This window comes from Primulina huaijiensis, chromosome 16 (genome assembly GCF_012295235.1).
Source record: "Primulina huaijiensis isolate GDHJ02 chromosome 16, ASM1229523v2, whole genome shotgun sequence".
In the NCBI taxonomy this organism is placed as follows: domain Eukaryota; kingdom Viridiplantae; phylum Streptophyta; class Magnoliopsida; order Lamiales; family Gesneriaceae; genus Primulina; species Primulina huaijiensis.
Window position 1 is genome coordinate 931507 of NC_133321.1, and position 16283 is coordinate 947789.

Sequence of the window (16283 nt, forward strand, 5' to 3'; positions counted from 1 at the left end):
GTTAATTGCTACTTATCGTCATAATTAATATAAAGAAAGTACTCAAATCATTTTCATGAACTTATTGTATTATTTATGACATTTTGGGATTAATCAAATGATTCGAGGTTGTCTTAATTACAATTATCTTTATATATAACTCATCTTCAATTTTGATGTGATGATTATTAATACTGGAGAAATAGGAAAATATATTTATATGGTGAATATTTGTATATGTGTAAAATTAAATCTATGTATTATATATGATGAAAGAAAGTCTTTCCTAGTTCAATAAAAATAATCGTTAATTTTTAACATCATATTAAATTTCTTTAGAACATAAGCAATATTATATTTTTTTTAATCATAAAACATTAATTTTTTTAATTAAAAAATAAAATATATTCAAAATAAATATTAAATTATGAAAATTTATGATATAAATATATAATAAATATTTTTTCAGACATATAACATATAAAAATGTAAGTAATATTTATTAATTATATTTTTTTAAAAAATTAAAATTTTCGAGTCGATCCGAGTTGACCCGAACCTAACCCAGTCCGATCATTTTTTTCGGGTCAGCTATCGGGTCCAACCCGATCTGACCCGAACCCGAACACCCAAAACTCAAACCTGATTTTTTTTCGAGTTGAACCGTGTCGAGTTGATAAATCATGTCTGATTTTTACACTCCTAACCAAACCAGAATGTAAGAAATAAATGCTCCACTACATTACGATTTAATTTTTAGATATTTACCATATTATATTGTTTTAAACCCAACTTATTTAATTTTTTCTAAAAGAAAACTTTAATTTTTTTTCTGAAAAATGTTTTTATTTTTAAAAAAAAAATTGTGTATCCAGCCGCACACTAAATTTATATCTCATTTTATAACGTATAATATCGGGAAATTTAACTTAACTCCCCAGCCGCCGTTTTTTTTTGTGTTCAGTCCCTGGGTNCCAAACCCAAACTCAAACATGATTTTTTTTCGAGTTGAACCGTGTCGAGTTCATGAATGCTCCACTACATTACGATTTAATTTTTAGATATTTGCCATATTATATTGTTTTAAACCCAACTTATTTAATTTTTTCTAAAAGAAAACTACAATTTTTTTCTAAAAAATTGCTTTTATTTTTTTAAAAAAAATTGTGTATCCAGCCGCACACTAAATTTATCTCATTTTATAACGTATAATATATATAGGTATAAAATGGAATTTTTTATATGATTCATAAACAACAAAAAATATCTAAAAATATAATTTATTATTCCATTACAATTCAATTCCATCATGATTGTGGTTCCATCAACCTGGAACCATATTGCATATGAATTCAATAATCATCCTCCAAATCTCAATATAAACTTGTGTGAGACGATCTCACGGATCGTATTTTGTGATACGGATCTCTTATTTGAGTCATCCATGAAAAAATATTACTTTTTATGTTAAGAGTATTACTTTTTATTGTGAATATTAGTAAGATTGACCCGTCTCACAGATAAAGATTCGTGAGACCGTCTCACAAGAGACCTACTCATAAATACAAATATAAATAATTAAAATATACAAGCAATTATCAAAGAAAAAACTAGGATGATTGTCATTATTAAGAAAGAAAATGACTGGAACTGCACCATTAAGTGCACTCTAACCATCATTAGGTCTACTTAATCATGTGATTTATCATCGTTGCAAAACAACATCATCCTTCATTCAAACAAACAAAAAAAAACCCAAAACTCTTGGATTTGAGGTCCATTTACACATACAAGACTGTTTGATGAACTCCAAAAACATACCAAACATTATGCTACAATCTCGACTCGATTCATCTGCGAATTCCTACATTCGAATCCGAGTCTTGATCGGACTAATAAACAACACATCTAAAAATCGATGAAAACGGCATTAGTTTTATTAGATCCTAAGAAACAGGTGTCATGAAGTACCATAAACATAGTCTCGCTCCATACTTTCCAACCCTTCTTCCTCCTCCAACATCATCTCCTTGTCGCGGCAATCGCTGCTGCAAAATGCTTTCTCACCCCTGAAACAATTTAGTCGTTCTTAATTCGAAGAGGCCTACATGAATCAGGGATTAAAAAAAAAACAAGGGCATAGAGAGGGAGATTGATCTCCTTAGCATCGATTGAAATTCTTTGCAATTTCGATGAAGAACTTACTTATATTCGAAAATCCAAAGAGTGTGTGTGTTCCCTATGATTGTCGACTTTTGTTTCAACCATAAAGTTGTTATATTTGATCGTCCCCTTAGATCAAAATGTATTAACAACAAGAACATAATCGCCAACATAAATGAATGGAATCGATTACCAACATGAGATACTCCTTTGATCTTTGAAGCTTGAGATGGGATTGGCAAAAACAATTATTGACTACACAATGCCAAGAGATACATGATTCATGAATGAAATAAACGAAAAGTGTACAAAAAAGCACATAATGTGAGCAAACCTGTACATGTAAATATCTTTCCCTTGCCCAAGATTCCTCTTGCAATTGTAGCAAAAACTGAGGAAACTCTCAGAGGGGTAACTCATGGATCGATTCGAAGAAAACCCGTTGACAACTCCATTGCAACTCTCAACAATGCAATCATCAAATATATGGGTTGTTTTCGGATTCGGACCGTGAGATATCACACACGTGTAGTCCTCTGAAAGCTCCATCTCAGAAGCAGATAGGCTACCATAAGCGCCGGAATTCAAAGAAGTGAAAGGGAACTTCTTAATGGAAGACGAGGAAATCCGTGGTGAAAATGAACCTACATGAGAATTCCGAGTCTTGATCCCAAAATCTCCCGGAAATATTGGTGAATCGGCAGGGGAGAGAACAGGGGGAAGAGGGGGAGGGACTTGGATCTTCAACTGGGAACCGATGAAAACCATCTGGATATCAAGTTTCGACACGTTCGGGTCGGGTTTCTCGTCAATCAGAACATCAATAAGGCCAAGACCAACCTTCCCTGAATCCAATTTCTCCCAAAGATTCTTAGTTTCCGGTTTAGGAGTTTTGGGAGTGTTTGCTTTCAGAGCCGAAAAGGACTTGCTGTCAAGAATTGAAGTTGGACTGCTCATTATGGATTCAGTTTCAGAGGAACCCTTGGACACAAAATCGGTGAACAGCTTAGGTGAACTGAATATCGAGGAAATCCGATGTCGGTAATTGTTCTTAGGAGATTGCAAAGGTTCATAATCCGCCATTGCAGCTTGTTCTTAAATAGTTCCCAAGATTGATTCTTAATAATCTGAACATATATGCATAGAGAAGTAAAAGCTAAAGATCTTGATTTAGAGATGAGGAGAATACACACCTGAGATTGTTCAGAAGTATACGGAAATCCAGCCGGCCAATTTTCGCAGCGAAAACAAAGGCAGAAACGCCAAGAAAAACTCTGTTTTGGGTACAAAAATCACGGGTTCAATCAACACAATCAAAAACTCAAAATTTAGAAACTCCATTCCATAATCAAACTACAAAAGACTAAATTTTTCACAATACCCATCGTTTATAGCACCCCAAATCCACTCCACAGAGCTGTCTCGGAACACATTCAGAAGCCAAGAAAAGGGTCTTAAAAAAAAAGGGAAATTTTCAGTCCTTTATCCGATTTTTTCGCAATTATTCTCTAATTACCCCGAGCAAGAATCCCTTTGCATTTGAGAATCGACAGACAAACCCACCCCAATAGTCATCACCAGTACCAGACATTAATACACACAAACAAAAATGATTTCATAAAGCTGTCTATTTTTTTTTCCTAATATTTTTTTCATTTTTGCCTACCTCCTCTCTGTCTTGTTTGTTTCCTAACCACGATTATTATTATTTCAGCTAAAATGGTTTTTTTTCATCATCATAATGATTCAATGTATACATGTAGAAAAGACGAGACCCATTACACCAAAAATGCCTGAAGAGAGAAGAAAAGCTGAAATAAAAATTCATTTAAAAAAGAAGAATAAAAATTCAAGAAAATCACTCGCCCTTTTTGCAAGTGGATGTCCTTTTTCCTTCACCCACAGAAAAAATCTTGTTTTTTTTTCTCTTAAATCCCTTTTTTCCTACACTTCCATGTCTGTAAATTTAATTTCTTGCCCACGGGAATAATTGGAAAAAGAAAAAGGTGTACGATTTCCCAACGTGCCTGTGCATAGAAATCAGTGGTTTCAAAGAATCCACATCTCTTTACTCCACAAATGGCAGTTTCTGTGCAGAAAGATAACTACAGTCAGTCTCTCTCCCTGTTCCGTTCCCCTTAATTACTGCTGAATTTTCCGATATTTATTTCTCTCTCACACGCACATTTCCCACTTTGAGTGAGTGTAAATGTGTGAGATGGGTCATGGATGTAGGAATATAAGCAACCAAACCCACACACACAAAACAAGTGGGTAGAATCCTAGGCTAGGCTGACTAAGCTTTGACTCTCCACACAAACAGAGCTTAATTTCTTTTTATATATTTTTTTCCCCTCAAAAATATAAAACCTATGGCAACCATTTCTAAATTTCATTGCTTCGACATCGAGTGGTGGTGCTCGGAATAGATTCAAAACCTATCCTAACAATTTTTAACGTCGAGTCTAATTTTTTAAAAAAATTCTTAAACTATAAAGTGTATTTATATATTTTTTTAGATTCGAAATAATTTTTTTGACTTAGATCACTGTCTTAGAGACATTATGAAAACTAAATAATACGCCGTAGTCAAAATATATATTATAATTGGATAATAAGATCAAATATGTATAAAATGATTTTTTAGATTCGTAACAATTTTTTCAATTAAATCACTGTCTCAAAGACAATATAAAAAACTAAATAATGCGCAATAGTCAAAATATATATTATAATTAGATAATAAGATCAAATATATATAAAATGATAACTAAAAAATAATATATATTAGACTTTTAGAGCTAAAAATGCTAATCATATTATTCAATAATTGGTTTATTAATTGATAGGATAATCAATTCATTCAATATTTTTCTTGTGGCATGGCTGATTGGAGAGAGTTTTTATGAACTTTAACTTTGAAAAAACTTTGTTTTGTATTTATTAATGTAACCAGAAGACCGAAAATAACATATAAGAACCTATAAGAAATGTTAGCAGTTGAGATATTTTTATCTATTTTTTTCAATTAATTCAATACAAAACCCTATGAATAAGAGAATATGTTTTTATATTGGTCAAATTGCACTTCTATGTAATAAATTTATGGAACAAAAAATGTTTTTTAATAGACCCTGAGAAAAATAAATTTATAATGGGAAAAAAATTATCAAGCAACCTAGAAATAATAAATTATATATATAAATTTATCTATAAAAAAAAAATTATACTATAAACAGGAAAAATAAATTTTCGTCGTGATAGGAAGGAAAAAATATCCAAGAATAATACATTTATATTATGTTAATTTTCAATACTATATAACAAGTTTTATTAAAAAAATTATCGGTTTCGAAAAGAAATAGACCCACTCGAGCTAGACTAACGTCTTGGCATATTATGTAACAACATTTGAATAATATTTATTATTTTTATGACAATTTAATTTATAATTTTCTTTCGATTCATATTGGGTAAACTCTCAGAATAACGCAATAACCTGAAAATTATTTTAGTAAAGTGAATCACACCGAACGAACTTAGTATGACAGAGTCACCTGAAAAAGTGTTGGTAAATGAAATCGAACTTCTGAACATATATCAAAAGTTCAATTACTTCACTGGCATATTATTAGAACAATTTTGTTGCAATGAAATGTATTGATACATTTATTTAAATTTATGGTATTATAATTATTAATTAAAAAAACTCTCAATTATTATTATTTTAATTAAAAATGCTCTTTTTTATGAAAAAGATTTAAAAAGTGATTTGATAAAAAATGATTTCTTAAATGAATGGGGTCCACAAAATTGCCAAAACTAGGGTTCACGGACTGCTCAGTTACATCATTAGCAGTAGGTTCCTCGATTGACGTAGAATCCTAGGCCTACTTTTGTGGGCCCCATTAACTAAGAGTTTAACTTGGGCAACTGATTTGCACTCTAGCCCCCTAACTTTTAAATGTTGTATATTTCCCCCAAAAATATATGTTTCTCTAATTTATCGACCTGAAATGATTATTTATTTCCAAATCATCGATTTTTTTAAGAATTCATTGTAAGCGAGACGACATTATTTTCTTCACATAAAGTGTGATGAAAAAATATAAGAATCGTGGGAAAACGAGCAAGTAGGAAGAAATATTGATTTTAAAAAGTAGAAAAAAGAGACATTGATGATTTCATACTAAATATTAAATAATGTGTTAAAAAAAATAGATGAAATAACTGAACAAGCAATGTATCAACTTGCTGACTTACATATATGTAAGTCTATTCTGAGACGATCTCGTATATCTATATTCGTCATATGTGTTGATTTATTCTATATCTGAAGTGATAATTAAGACAAAAACTTGTGTGAGACAGTCTCACAGGTCGTATTTTGTGATACATATATCTTATTTGGGTCATCCATGAAAAAATATTAATTTTTATGCTAAGAGTATTACTTTTTATTTAGAATATCGGTAGGATTGACCTGTCTCACAGATAAAAATTCGTGAGACCGTATCACAAGATACCTACTCGATAATTAATATTTTTGATATAAAAAATAATATTATTTATGAATTGGTTCGATTTAGATATATATCTCATAAAATTGATCTGTGAAATAAATTTTTTTTGTGTGAAATAATCTTAAAATAGTTTTGTACTTGCAAAAATCGAAAATGCGATGACAATTCTAATATTAATCGTCTCTTTATATCAAGAAGCTATAGATGATAGGAAATGCATAATTACATAAATTAAATTCTTTCGGTTAATTTTTCAAATCTGTTTAAAAAAAAGACCATTTTAAAATAAGGGAAAGTTGTGAAAAATCCCCCATCAAAATATTTCTTTGGGTTCACTCCCTACCCACAAAATTGTTGTACTATGTCATGTAGAAATGTAGTACACTTCATGTGAAAATGTGGTACTAAAAAAGTACCCAGGGACTGAACACAAAAAAAATCGACGGCTGAAAACTGAAAGCCAATTTCCCTTTAAAATAAATTATATATATCACGAAATCCATAATTCTTCCTTGAAAAATAAAACAAATCTTGGAGTAGTGGAGTACTATTTAAATTGATATTGCACTATGCGAAAACTTTTGTTTATGTTATTTACATAGGTAATGTCTTTATTCACTCGGCATATGACAAGTGTGCTGAGTGAATAAATCATGACTACTTATTCAACCATGTTTTATGGATGAATGACTATGATTTATCGCTCAACACACGTAACAAATATTGAATAGATACGAACAATATCCATATGAATAACATCTACTAGCCATGCACAAATACCTTAATTTTTGCAACGATAAAAAAGTAAATATTCTCATCAAAGGTAGTGTGTTTTTTGTAAAAGTAAATGGGTTTGTTTGGTTCAAGTCACATACTTGATATGCATCCTCTTTCACAATCATTCTCTCACTTTTGGAGACCAATCGTAATGGGAAATTATTTTTTTCAAATTTTTAAATTTGTAGAGTAAAGCATAGTTTGGTGCACATGATAGGATAAACGTGTGATACATAATATAAGGATAAGTTTAAGATATATAAGATGTAGGATATTATATTTAATGTTTGGTATGATTTTAATAAGAGTGATTAAATTTATATATTAGATTGTAACGACAAAATTAACCTTATCATAATAAATTTTATAATTTCAAAGTTGTTGCTTGAGTTCATATTTCTTATCTGTTCATGCGTCGACAGTGCTTGCATGATTTATTTATTTTTACATAATTTTATATATTATATAATATGATAATTGAGCCCTTGATTTTGTTAGTCAAGTCAAATATCAATTTTTAAGGTTAATCGAGTGATACTAATAATTTTATTGAGATTTAAAAAATCATTTATATAATTATCTCGAGTTCATATATATAATTATCATATTATATAATATATAAAAATATTTATTTGATGGGACGGTAAAATGAGAGAACGATAGGGTTTTAGATTTTTATATATCGATGACAATTAAATCATTTGTGGTGTTTTTTATTATTAAATTAAAATTATCACATGTCATAAAAGTGATACATTATCCTTGTATAAAACTATTTATCACGGGCCCATGATATTATCAATATCATGGGCTTTCAAAAAAGATACCAAACGTGGGATAAAGAGGATTATTTATCAATCCATCTCTTATCCCATGTACCAAACTATACCTAACTATCTAAAAAAATAGTATATAATTCTATAAAATTTAATGTTCTATTTAAGTTAAAAGAGTAACACACCAAACTAGAGTTTGAATGAAATAAAATCTCTAATTTATATCAATATATATTGTTGTGTGCAATAATTGTCTCTACTTGATAGATCGATCGAACCGTGGTGCGTGAGCTGCTGTGCGGTTTAAAAGATTTAAGTTGTACCATTACCATCAGCTATAGCTTTTGGTAAAACGGCAAGCGCTCGGTCCTACAATTGGTATTAGAGCCAAGGTCACGAGTTCGATTCTCATTGATTGCAAGGAGTGCAATTATTGGGAGAGAGATTGTTGGGTGCAATAATTGTCCCTGTTTGGTAGAGCGATCGAACCGTGGTACTTGAGCTGCTGTGGGGTTTAAAAGATTTGAGTTGCACTATTACCACCAGCTATAGCTCTTGGTAAAGCGACAAGCGCTCGATCCTACATATATGATCAAAAGTTTGTCGTTTATCGCATGTTATAGCTAGCTTTTTATCATTATTTTTTAGTTCCTATATTCTAATATTGTTCTATCTTTCATATATCATATTTGTAGATATAGAGAGAAAAAATTTGTGTTCTTTTCATTACATGTTTTAGTACAAACTTTTCATTTAAAATAGTATTACCTTATAAAACTAACAAGAAATTATACATAAAATTCACCTTTCAAAAACAATATGTATAAAAAATATTTTGATCAGTGTGTATTATTGAATAGTTATTAATTAAAAATGAAAGACGCTCAAGTATGCGTGGAATGGTCCAAAATACAAATAATGATTTTTATTTAAACATCATAATCATCTCCTTAAGGATAATTAATCTGGGCCCGACTGCGTGGCTACTAAGGGGTGTTTGGAACCGGTTTAATTTCGAGGATTTTAAGATTTTAATCTAACGAGAAAATTGAAAATATAATGATAGAGGTATAACTATCACTGTTTTATTGTATTTCGGTTCTTCGAATCTTTTTAAGCCAAGACACCGTTTGATCTGAATGATATAATACATTCAAATATTAACACAAATTTTACGAATGATTAGAGTCATACATGATTTGTTATTCATATATATTGATTCATTGTTCTTATTGTATACATAACTCATTATCTCATTCATATTATCTCATTCTATGAAGCATATTGTGCTTAAGAATATATTTGGATGAAAGAATTTCATATCAAAGGATTTTGAATCCAATATTTAAGTTCGTCTAAAATTTATTAGAAAATGGGTAATCTTAGAACCCATGGATTTGAAATCTGATCTATATCTACATTTTAACTTTTGATTAAAAAATTTAATGGATTTGAAAATTTAATGAAATAAAGTTACTGGTGTTAAAGTTGCCCAGCGAGTTAACTTGTGGCTTGTGCTTTATTGATTCTAATGTAAAAAAATAATAATTATATTTTAATAATATTTTATGATTTTATCCAATTATGACAGTTTCTTTATATGTATACTCATGCAAGTTGCATAGACAAAGTCATTGAATATATAATAAATATCATGATGTCTCTTTCTCAACGTAAGATCATGAAATTCATTAGCAAATGTACCATATATTCTAAACAGTTCCTAATAGAATCAGCCACCTAAAATAAGAATAAAGTCCACTTGAGCTTGAGACTAGCATCTGTGATATAAACGTTATGTTTCATTTGTAAGGACATAGAGATTTCCATTCATACAGATGAGTGATCATATGATGATGCACTAAACAACCCTCCATCGGACTGTCCAAGTGGTTATCACTTATCGAGTGAAATAGTTTGCGGTTATGATCGTACACCATTTTTCCTCTGACTCGGGACAACGTAGAGGCTCTACGTACTAGCATGCACTTTGATCTGTTACCGACTCCATTGAGGGTCATGAAGTGGTGAGGTTATGTGTAGTTTCGAAATACATAGGAGTCAATTAATTGTAATCTGGGATTCACCATTTGCCCATGGGTAAAGATATCCTATGTGATTTGATGAGTTAATTGTTGAAGAAATCTCTTCTCAGAGTAAGACATGTACATTTTGGAAAGGTTTTTCATCAGTTGCACATACCATGTCACTATTATTACTCAAAGATATATCACATCGTTATCGAATTCATATGCAACTCTCGATACACTAATGGTTGCAGACTTGACAGGATACATGAGTTGAAGGGACCGTGTTGTACGCTAACCATAACTTAAGGTTATGCACTATCAACGATACCTAGGGGATCATGAGTCGATGCTAGTAGACGCTCTTACCAATGTCTCATGGGTGCAATAAGAAATGAGTACTGACATTCTTAATCAAGGTGTTGATGAAAAGAATGAGGCTAATTAGGTTAAGTCCGAATAAGAATAAATATTATTCTGAATCACATGGAGATGTGAACTCACAGCTAGCTATATCCCTGAACCATTGAGGGTCACACAATTATTTGATTATGTGTTTCCGTTGAGATAGTCAAAATTCAAGTAGTTGAATTTGACAACTGTAATTTGATGGAGATCAAACAAAATGCTTATAAAAGTGTTTATAAATTGATTCCATAAGATGAAACAAATAGAAGTTAACTTAACTGCTAATTGAGGAAGGAGAGTGAAACTGTTTGTTTTGGTAAATGAATTCACAAAACTTGAATCTGCCAAATATGGTAAGTAAAAATTTTGATCAATTATTTATTTAGTGAATTTGAGATTTAATAATTAAATATAGTACTAGTAGTAGTGACTACTAATATGTACAAAATTCTCATAAAATATTCTAGAAGGATCTAGAATGGATTGACTAATAAGTTAATTAAGGAAATTAAATACACGTTATTTAATTTTAATTAATATGTCCATACATACATACATACATATATATATATATATATATATATATTTCCATATATACAAATATCTTTATCTGATATATAAAATGTATTATCAAGAGTTGATTTAATACATTATATTAGCACATGGGATTTAATAATAATGAAAATAAAGAATCCTAATTTAAAAGGGATTTCTGACCTCATCAGAAATCTACCTCTATAAATATGACGTGAGAGACATATGGAGAAAGAACACAACTTTTGCAAACTAGGGTTTTTGCACTCAAAATTTGGTATACTCTCCTTTCCTCTCCTCTTACCATATTTGGCCACCACAATTTCTTGGAATTAAATTTTCGTCCATCCACTTCCTTGTGTCATTGACTCATTACCCCGCCGCTGCTGCATTGATCTTTAAATTTTTTAAATTCGGACAACATAGTCTCAACACAAAATTGTTTCTGATTACTACTGCAATCCAAACAAGGGACACAACTTCTGATCGTGGACTTAATTAGGCACTCAAGAGGAAGAAGATATGTTCAAATGAATTACAAGAAAGATTATCTACGCTTAAAATTCGGAATAGTTTGGAGCCACCGTTTTATACACAAAGTTAACAATCTAAACATCTTATGGATGTTTATTTCATACGACGTCCAAGGGCGTTTCGAACTTCGAAACAAATTTAAAACTTCCGTTGCGCCTTGGGCGTGAGAAAACAGTACTTCAACAGTGTTATCAGAGCCAAGATTTTTCAAACGTATGAATCTCGGAACTGTTCCGCGCAGCGCCGCGTAGGGCAGGCAGCGTACTGCGTGCCCAATTTTTTTTTTTTTTTTGTAAAAAAAAAATTAAGGGGGATGTTGTCCGAACAGTTCAGACAACGGCTGCACGCGTTGCCTGAACTGTTCGAGCAATACGACAGGGCTCGTGCCATCTCGAGCAGCCCTGCTCGACAGGGACTCTTTCGAGAAGTCCCTGGGGCGTTTTTCAAATTATCAAAATTTTTGGGTCAAAATTGACATTTTATAAAAATTGTTAAAATTAACCCAAAAAATTTAATTTTGTTAAAACGGTGGAATTTTCCCTCGAAATAAACAATTAGAATTATATTTTATTATTTATGGTAAAATATGTTTGCAAGAAATTTAAATATTTGAAGTTAAATAAAAGTGTTTGTTTAACTTAATAATTATGGTGGTTAGCAATTGTTAAGAAATTATTATTACCTTAAAGTTTTGGTGATTGACAAAATCAAAACAGCAACTAACTGTTTCAGGAAACAGCTGCAATCTTCTTCGTATAACAGGAACCTTTTCAAACGTCTAGATCTCAACCGCTTGAACTTTCAGCCGGGTGTTGCAGCTTGAAGAAGTTTCAACCTGAAACGACCTACACTTTTTACTTTAAAATTCTACTAATTTTTTTTATAAGCATGGTTTTCGAAAATTTCAAATTTAAAATAACGTAACATTCTCATAAATCAAAATAAATTTAACATATGAAATTTCAAGTGCCTAAAAATCCCTAAATCGTCAATTAACCAAAAATCCCGCGTCGACCTTTAACAAGATTAATTAACATCAAAATAGAGCATACAAGAATATTTCCAATAAATCAATAACAAAGATCTTTTAAATCCATTAACAATCAAGCTAATGCGAAAATAAATGTACATCGGGAGTGTACTGTCTACCTTGATCCACTCAAGCGTCAGCCCCTTCCTCAATATCATCGCCTGCAACATTCAACCCTAGTGAGTCTAATGACTCAACACGTTTTAAACATGAGTAGCAAATAATACATATACAAGCACATGCATTAAAACATACTTTTATTTAAAATAACCTTTTATCATAACTAGATCATAAATCGTAAAATCATAGAATCGTAAAGCTGTCAGTCATTTATGATTTTGGGTGAAGTTTGATCATTGAGAGTGACTAGTCTTTTATCTTTTGGTCGACTGATCAGTCTTAGTTCACCATTGCGCATGGAGACGGGCACTAAGCACTGACGTAAAAAATAATGAAAATACAATCGTTGGGCTCCCTCTGGAGCCTTGTCCCGTAAACGGGCTCCATCTGGGACTTTTTCCATCATGATATTTCCAAAAATCACATATCATCTTTGTCACAGTCAATTCACATCCTTCAAAACATTTTTCCTTTCCTTTTTATTTCATAAAATATCACGACTTTCCAAAAATAACATTTTTACACTAAAAATTGTACAGCTTGATCATAAATCATAAAATATCATATTTTCATCAAAATCATCATAATATATCTTTTAACATAATTATTTAAGCTTAAATTTAATTTTCAATATTTTTATTTAGCTTAGCGTTTAATTCTCGAATTATTTCTAATTTAATATATTCTTCTCAAATTTTAAACTTAAACTTTTTATATCTAAAATACCCCCATGAGCCACGAGTCACCCTCGTGGACCTCTAGTTCGAGCCCCTTTTTCTTTTTAAGCCAAAACTGAACCCTAAGCTACCCCATCGAGCCACCTTTCGTTAATCTTGAACCATGGCCGAGCCACCTCGAGCCATCCCATGAACAGACCTCCAAAGGACCCTACCGACCCCCTCTGGACCACGCATGTGCCCCCAGCCACGCATGACGCTCTTGTGCACAAGATACAAGAGCCACGCGTTTTCCTTTATGTTTGCTCGAGCCACCATTGAGCCAGCCTGCACCATCCCCTGACCCTTATGCAGCACCTGATCACAATTCGTGATCCATGCGCATGGGAAGAGTCCATGCGATCATGGACTCTTCCGTTCTTGACTGACCACGGGCTAGGACCCTACCAACCCTTGAACGATGACTCACACGACCCCTGGCCGAGCCGCATGGTGCCAAGCCAGTTGGACAAGCCATCTTCCCTTCGGCTATGCTAGAAACCCTAGGACTCTCTTCCTCGACCAAGCTCGACTTCCAGCCGTCGTTCCCTACCTTAAATCGTCCATTTTATATCCATAAAACATCCTAGGTTGACAGCGTAATCGTTGGAAATCATAACACGCTCGTATACACATAAAAACTTTAGAAATAATCGTCAAAACGTTAAGAAATTTAAACACCAATGTTTTTCATGCAAAATAAACAAAACAAGCATATTATAAATTGAATGATGCGTCGAGGGAGTTTAGAAGCGTGCTTTTGTGTTTTAGAACGCTCGAAAATACGATCGTCGGCGTGGGGTGTGAGGAAGAGCGAACGGGCGACGAAAACTCCTTGTTTTTCCTCCTCCATATTTTCGAAAATATGTGGTGATGTGTGTGTAGTGGTGACCACTAACATGCACGAATTCTCATAAATGTTCTAGAGGATTCTAGAATTAAATTGACCAAGGAGTTAATTTTATAAATTAAATAATAGTTATTTAATTTAAAATATGTGTGTATATATATGACATTAATATAATGTATTATTAAAAGTTAATAAATACATTATATACTAATTATATAAGAGTTTTAAAATAATGAAATATGTAGAGTCTTAGTACCACAAAGATTCATAGTCCTTGTGGGAGAGAGACACCTAATTGGATTAAGAGTCTCATTCTATATAATAAATCAATACCAAAATATCAAACAGGAAATATTTTTACCAAAATATCAAATGATTTTTAAATTTTTATGCATCACTACTATTATTATTAAATTATTTCACATGATTTATTATTATTCTTTTAATAATATTATTATAAAATAATAGCATTTATAAAAAATGTTAAAAAATAAAAATAAAAACCCGTCCCCTTGAAATATATAGCTGGGGGCGGGGTTTGAAACCCCATTATATTATTATATTTTTTAAAAAAATATTTGATATTTTAGTAAGAAAAATTAGTTTGTATTATTTAAATAAAAAATCCTGCAATTTGGAGCGCTATAAACGAATATTACTTTATAAATCTGACGAAAATTGAATTATAAATATCGAGTTCAAGACTCAATTATAATAAACTACTCATTTAATTAAAAAAAATTGAATTATAAATAAATAAACACCATCCGTATGATTTAAACACGATTATACAATAATCATATTTCAACTATAACTGTATATAAAAATAGCCTACAATTATGGAATTTCCTAATATTCCTCAAACCTATTTGTCCCCAAAAAATAAAAATCTCATTTGCAACAATTTTTTTTTTTTATATTTTAAAATCTATAAATATTTACACTTCCCAATATGATCATTGCATTTAATTCATTTTTATTACTCAAAATTTATTATTTCATTCCAATAATCCCAAAAATTATTATTTAATAAATATCTTATATCGATACTTCCCAACATAATCACCGATTCTCAAAAAAATCTATCACTATACAATATTCGAACAAAAATATATTATATTTTGAAAAATCTTACTTTAATTTTTATCAATCAAATATTAGTTCAAACACAACCTAATACTATTGGCAAAAACATATGTGACACGGTCTCACGGATCGTATTTTGTGAGACGGATCTCTTATTTTGATCATCTATGAAAAATTATTACTTTTTATACTAAGAATATTACTTTTTATTGTGAATATCGGTAGGGTCGACCCGTCTCACAGATAAAGATTCGTGAGACTGTCTCACAAGAGACCTACTCAATACTATTTGTTTTTTTTTTTATTTATAAATATCTTAAATGATGAAATAAATCATTCTCTGGTTGGTCCTCAAGTAAATCCAGATGCAATTACAGTTTACTCCAACCTAGAGCGAGTTTTTTAGTAGCTCGTTTGAGAGACGGATCAATATTATTTTTATTTAAAATAATAATACGTAATAAAATTGAGATGATTTGTCGATTTTATAATATAAGTATTTTATTTGATTAAAAAAACCCAAATAAAATACCTATATTATAAAATATATTTTTAATAAAAAAAAACCCAAATAAAATACCTATATTATCCAATTTTATAGATAGTCCATTAGATTATGTCGCTAAAATTAAGGAAAAAGCATATTAAGTCAGAAACCAAACAAAGAAACATAACTAATTTGATATCGAGAGTGTGAAGCGCCGCACTCAAAAACCCTTGAGCGCTCAATCCCGGCAGCGCCACCTCTCCACCACCGTGA

General features: G+C 31.1%; 1 protein-coding gene across 3 annotated transcripts; it reads right to left on the bottom strand.

Moving 5' to 3' along the window:
- Positions 1–1624: 1624 nt before the first annotated feature.
- On the bottom strand, positions 1625–4420 carry LOC140961573 (FCS-Like Zinc finger 8-like). 3 transcript variants are annotated; one of them, XM_073420191.1, is made up of 4 exons: positions 3524–4412; positions 3336–3416; positions 2477–3269; positions 1625–2048 (listed from the first exon to the last, which is right to left on the bottom strand). In XM_073420191.1, exons 3-4 carry the CDS (start codon positions 3223–3225, stop codon positions 1940–1942), a joined length of 858 nt encoding a protein of 285 aa, XP_073276292.1. In that variant the 5' UTR covers positions 3226–3269; positions 3336–3416; positions 3524–4412; the 3' UTR covers positions 1625–1939. The 3 variants fall into 3 exon arrangements, with proteins under 3 accessions (XP_073276292.1, XP_073276294.1, XP_073276293.1); XM_073420193.1 differs by having other exon boundaries at positions 2483–3269; positions 3336–4420; XM_073420192.1 differs by having other exon boundaries at positions 2477–3260; positions 3336–4417.
- Between the last annotated feature and the right edge of the window lie 11863 nt (positions 4421–16283).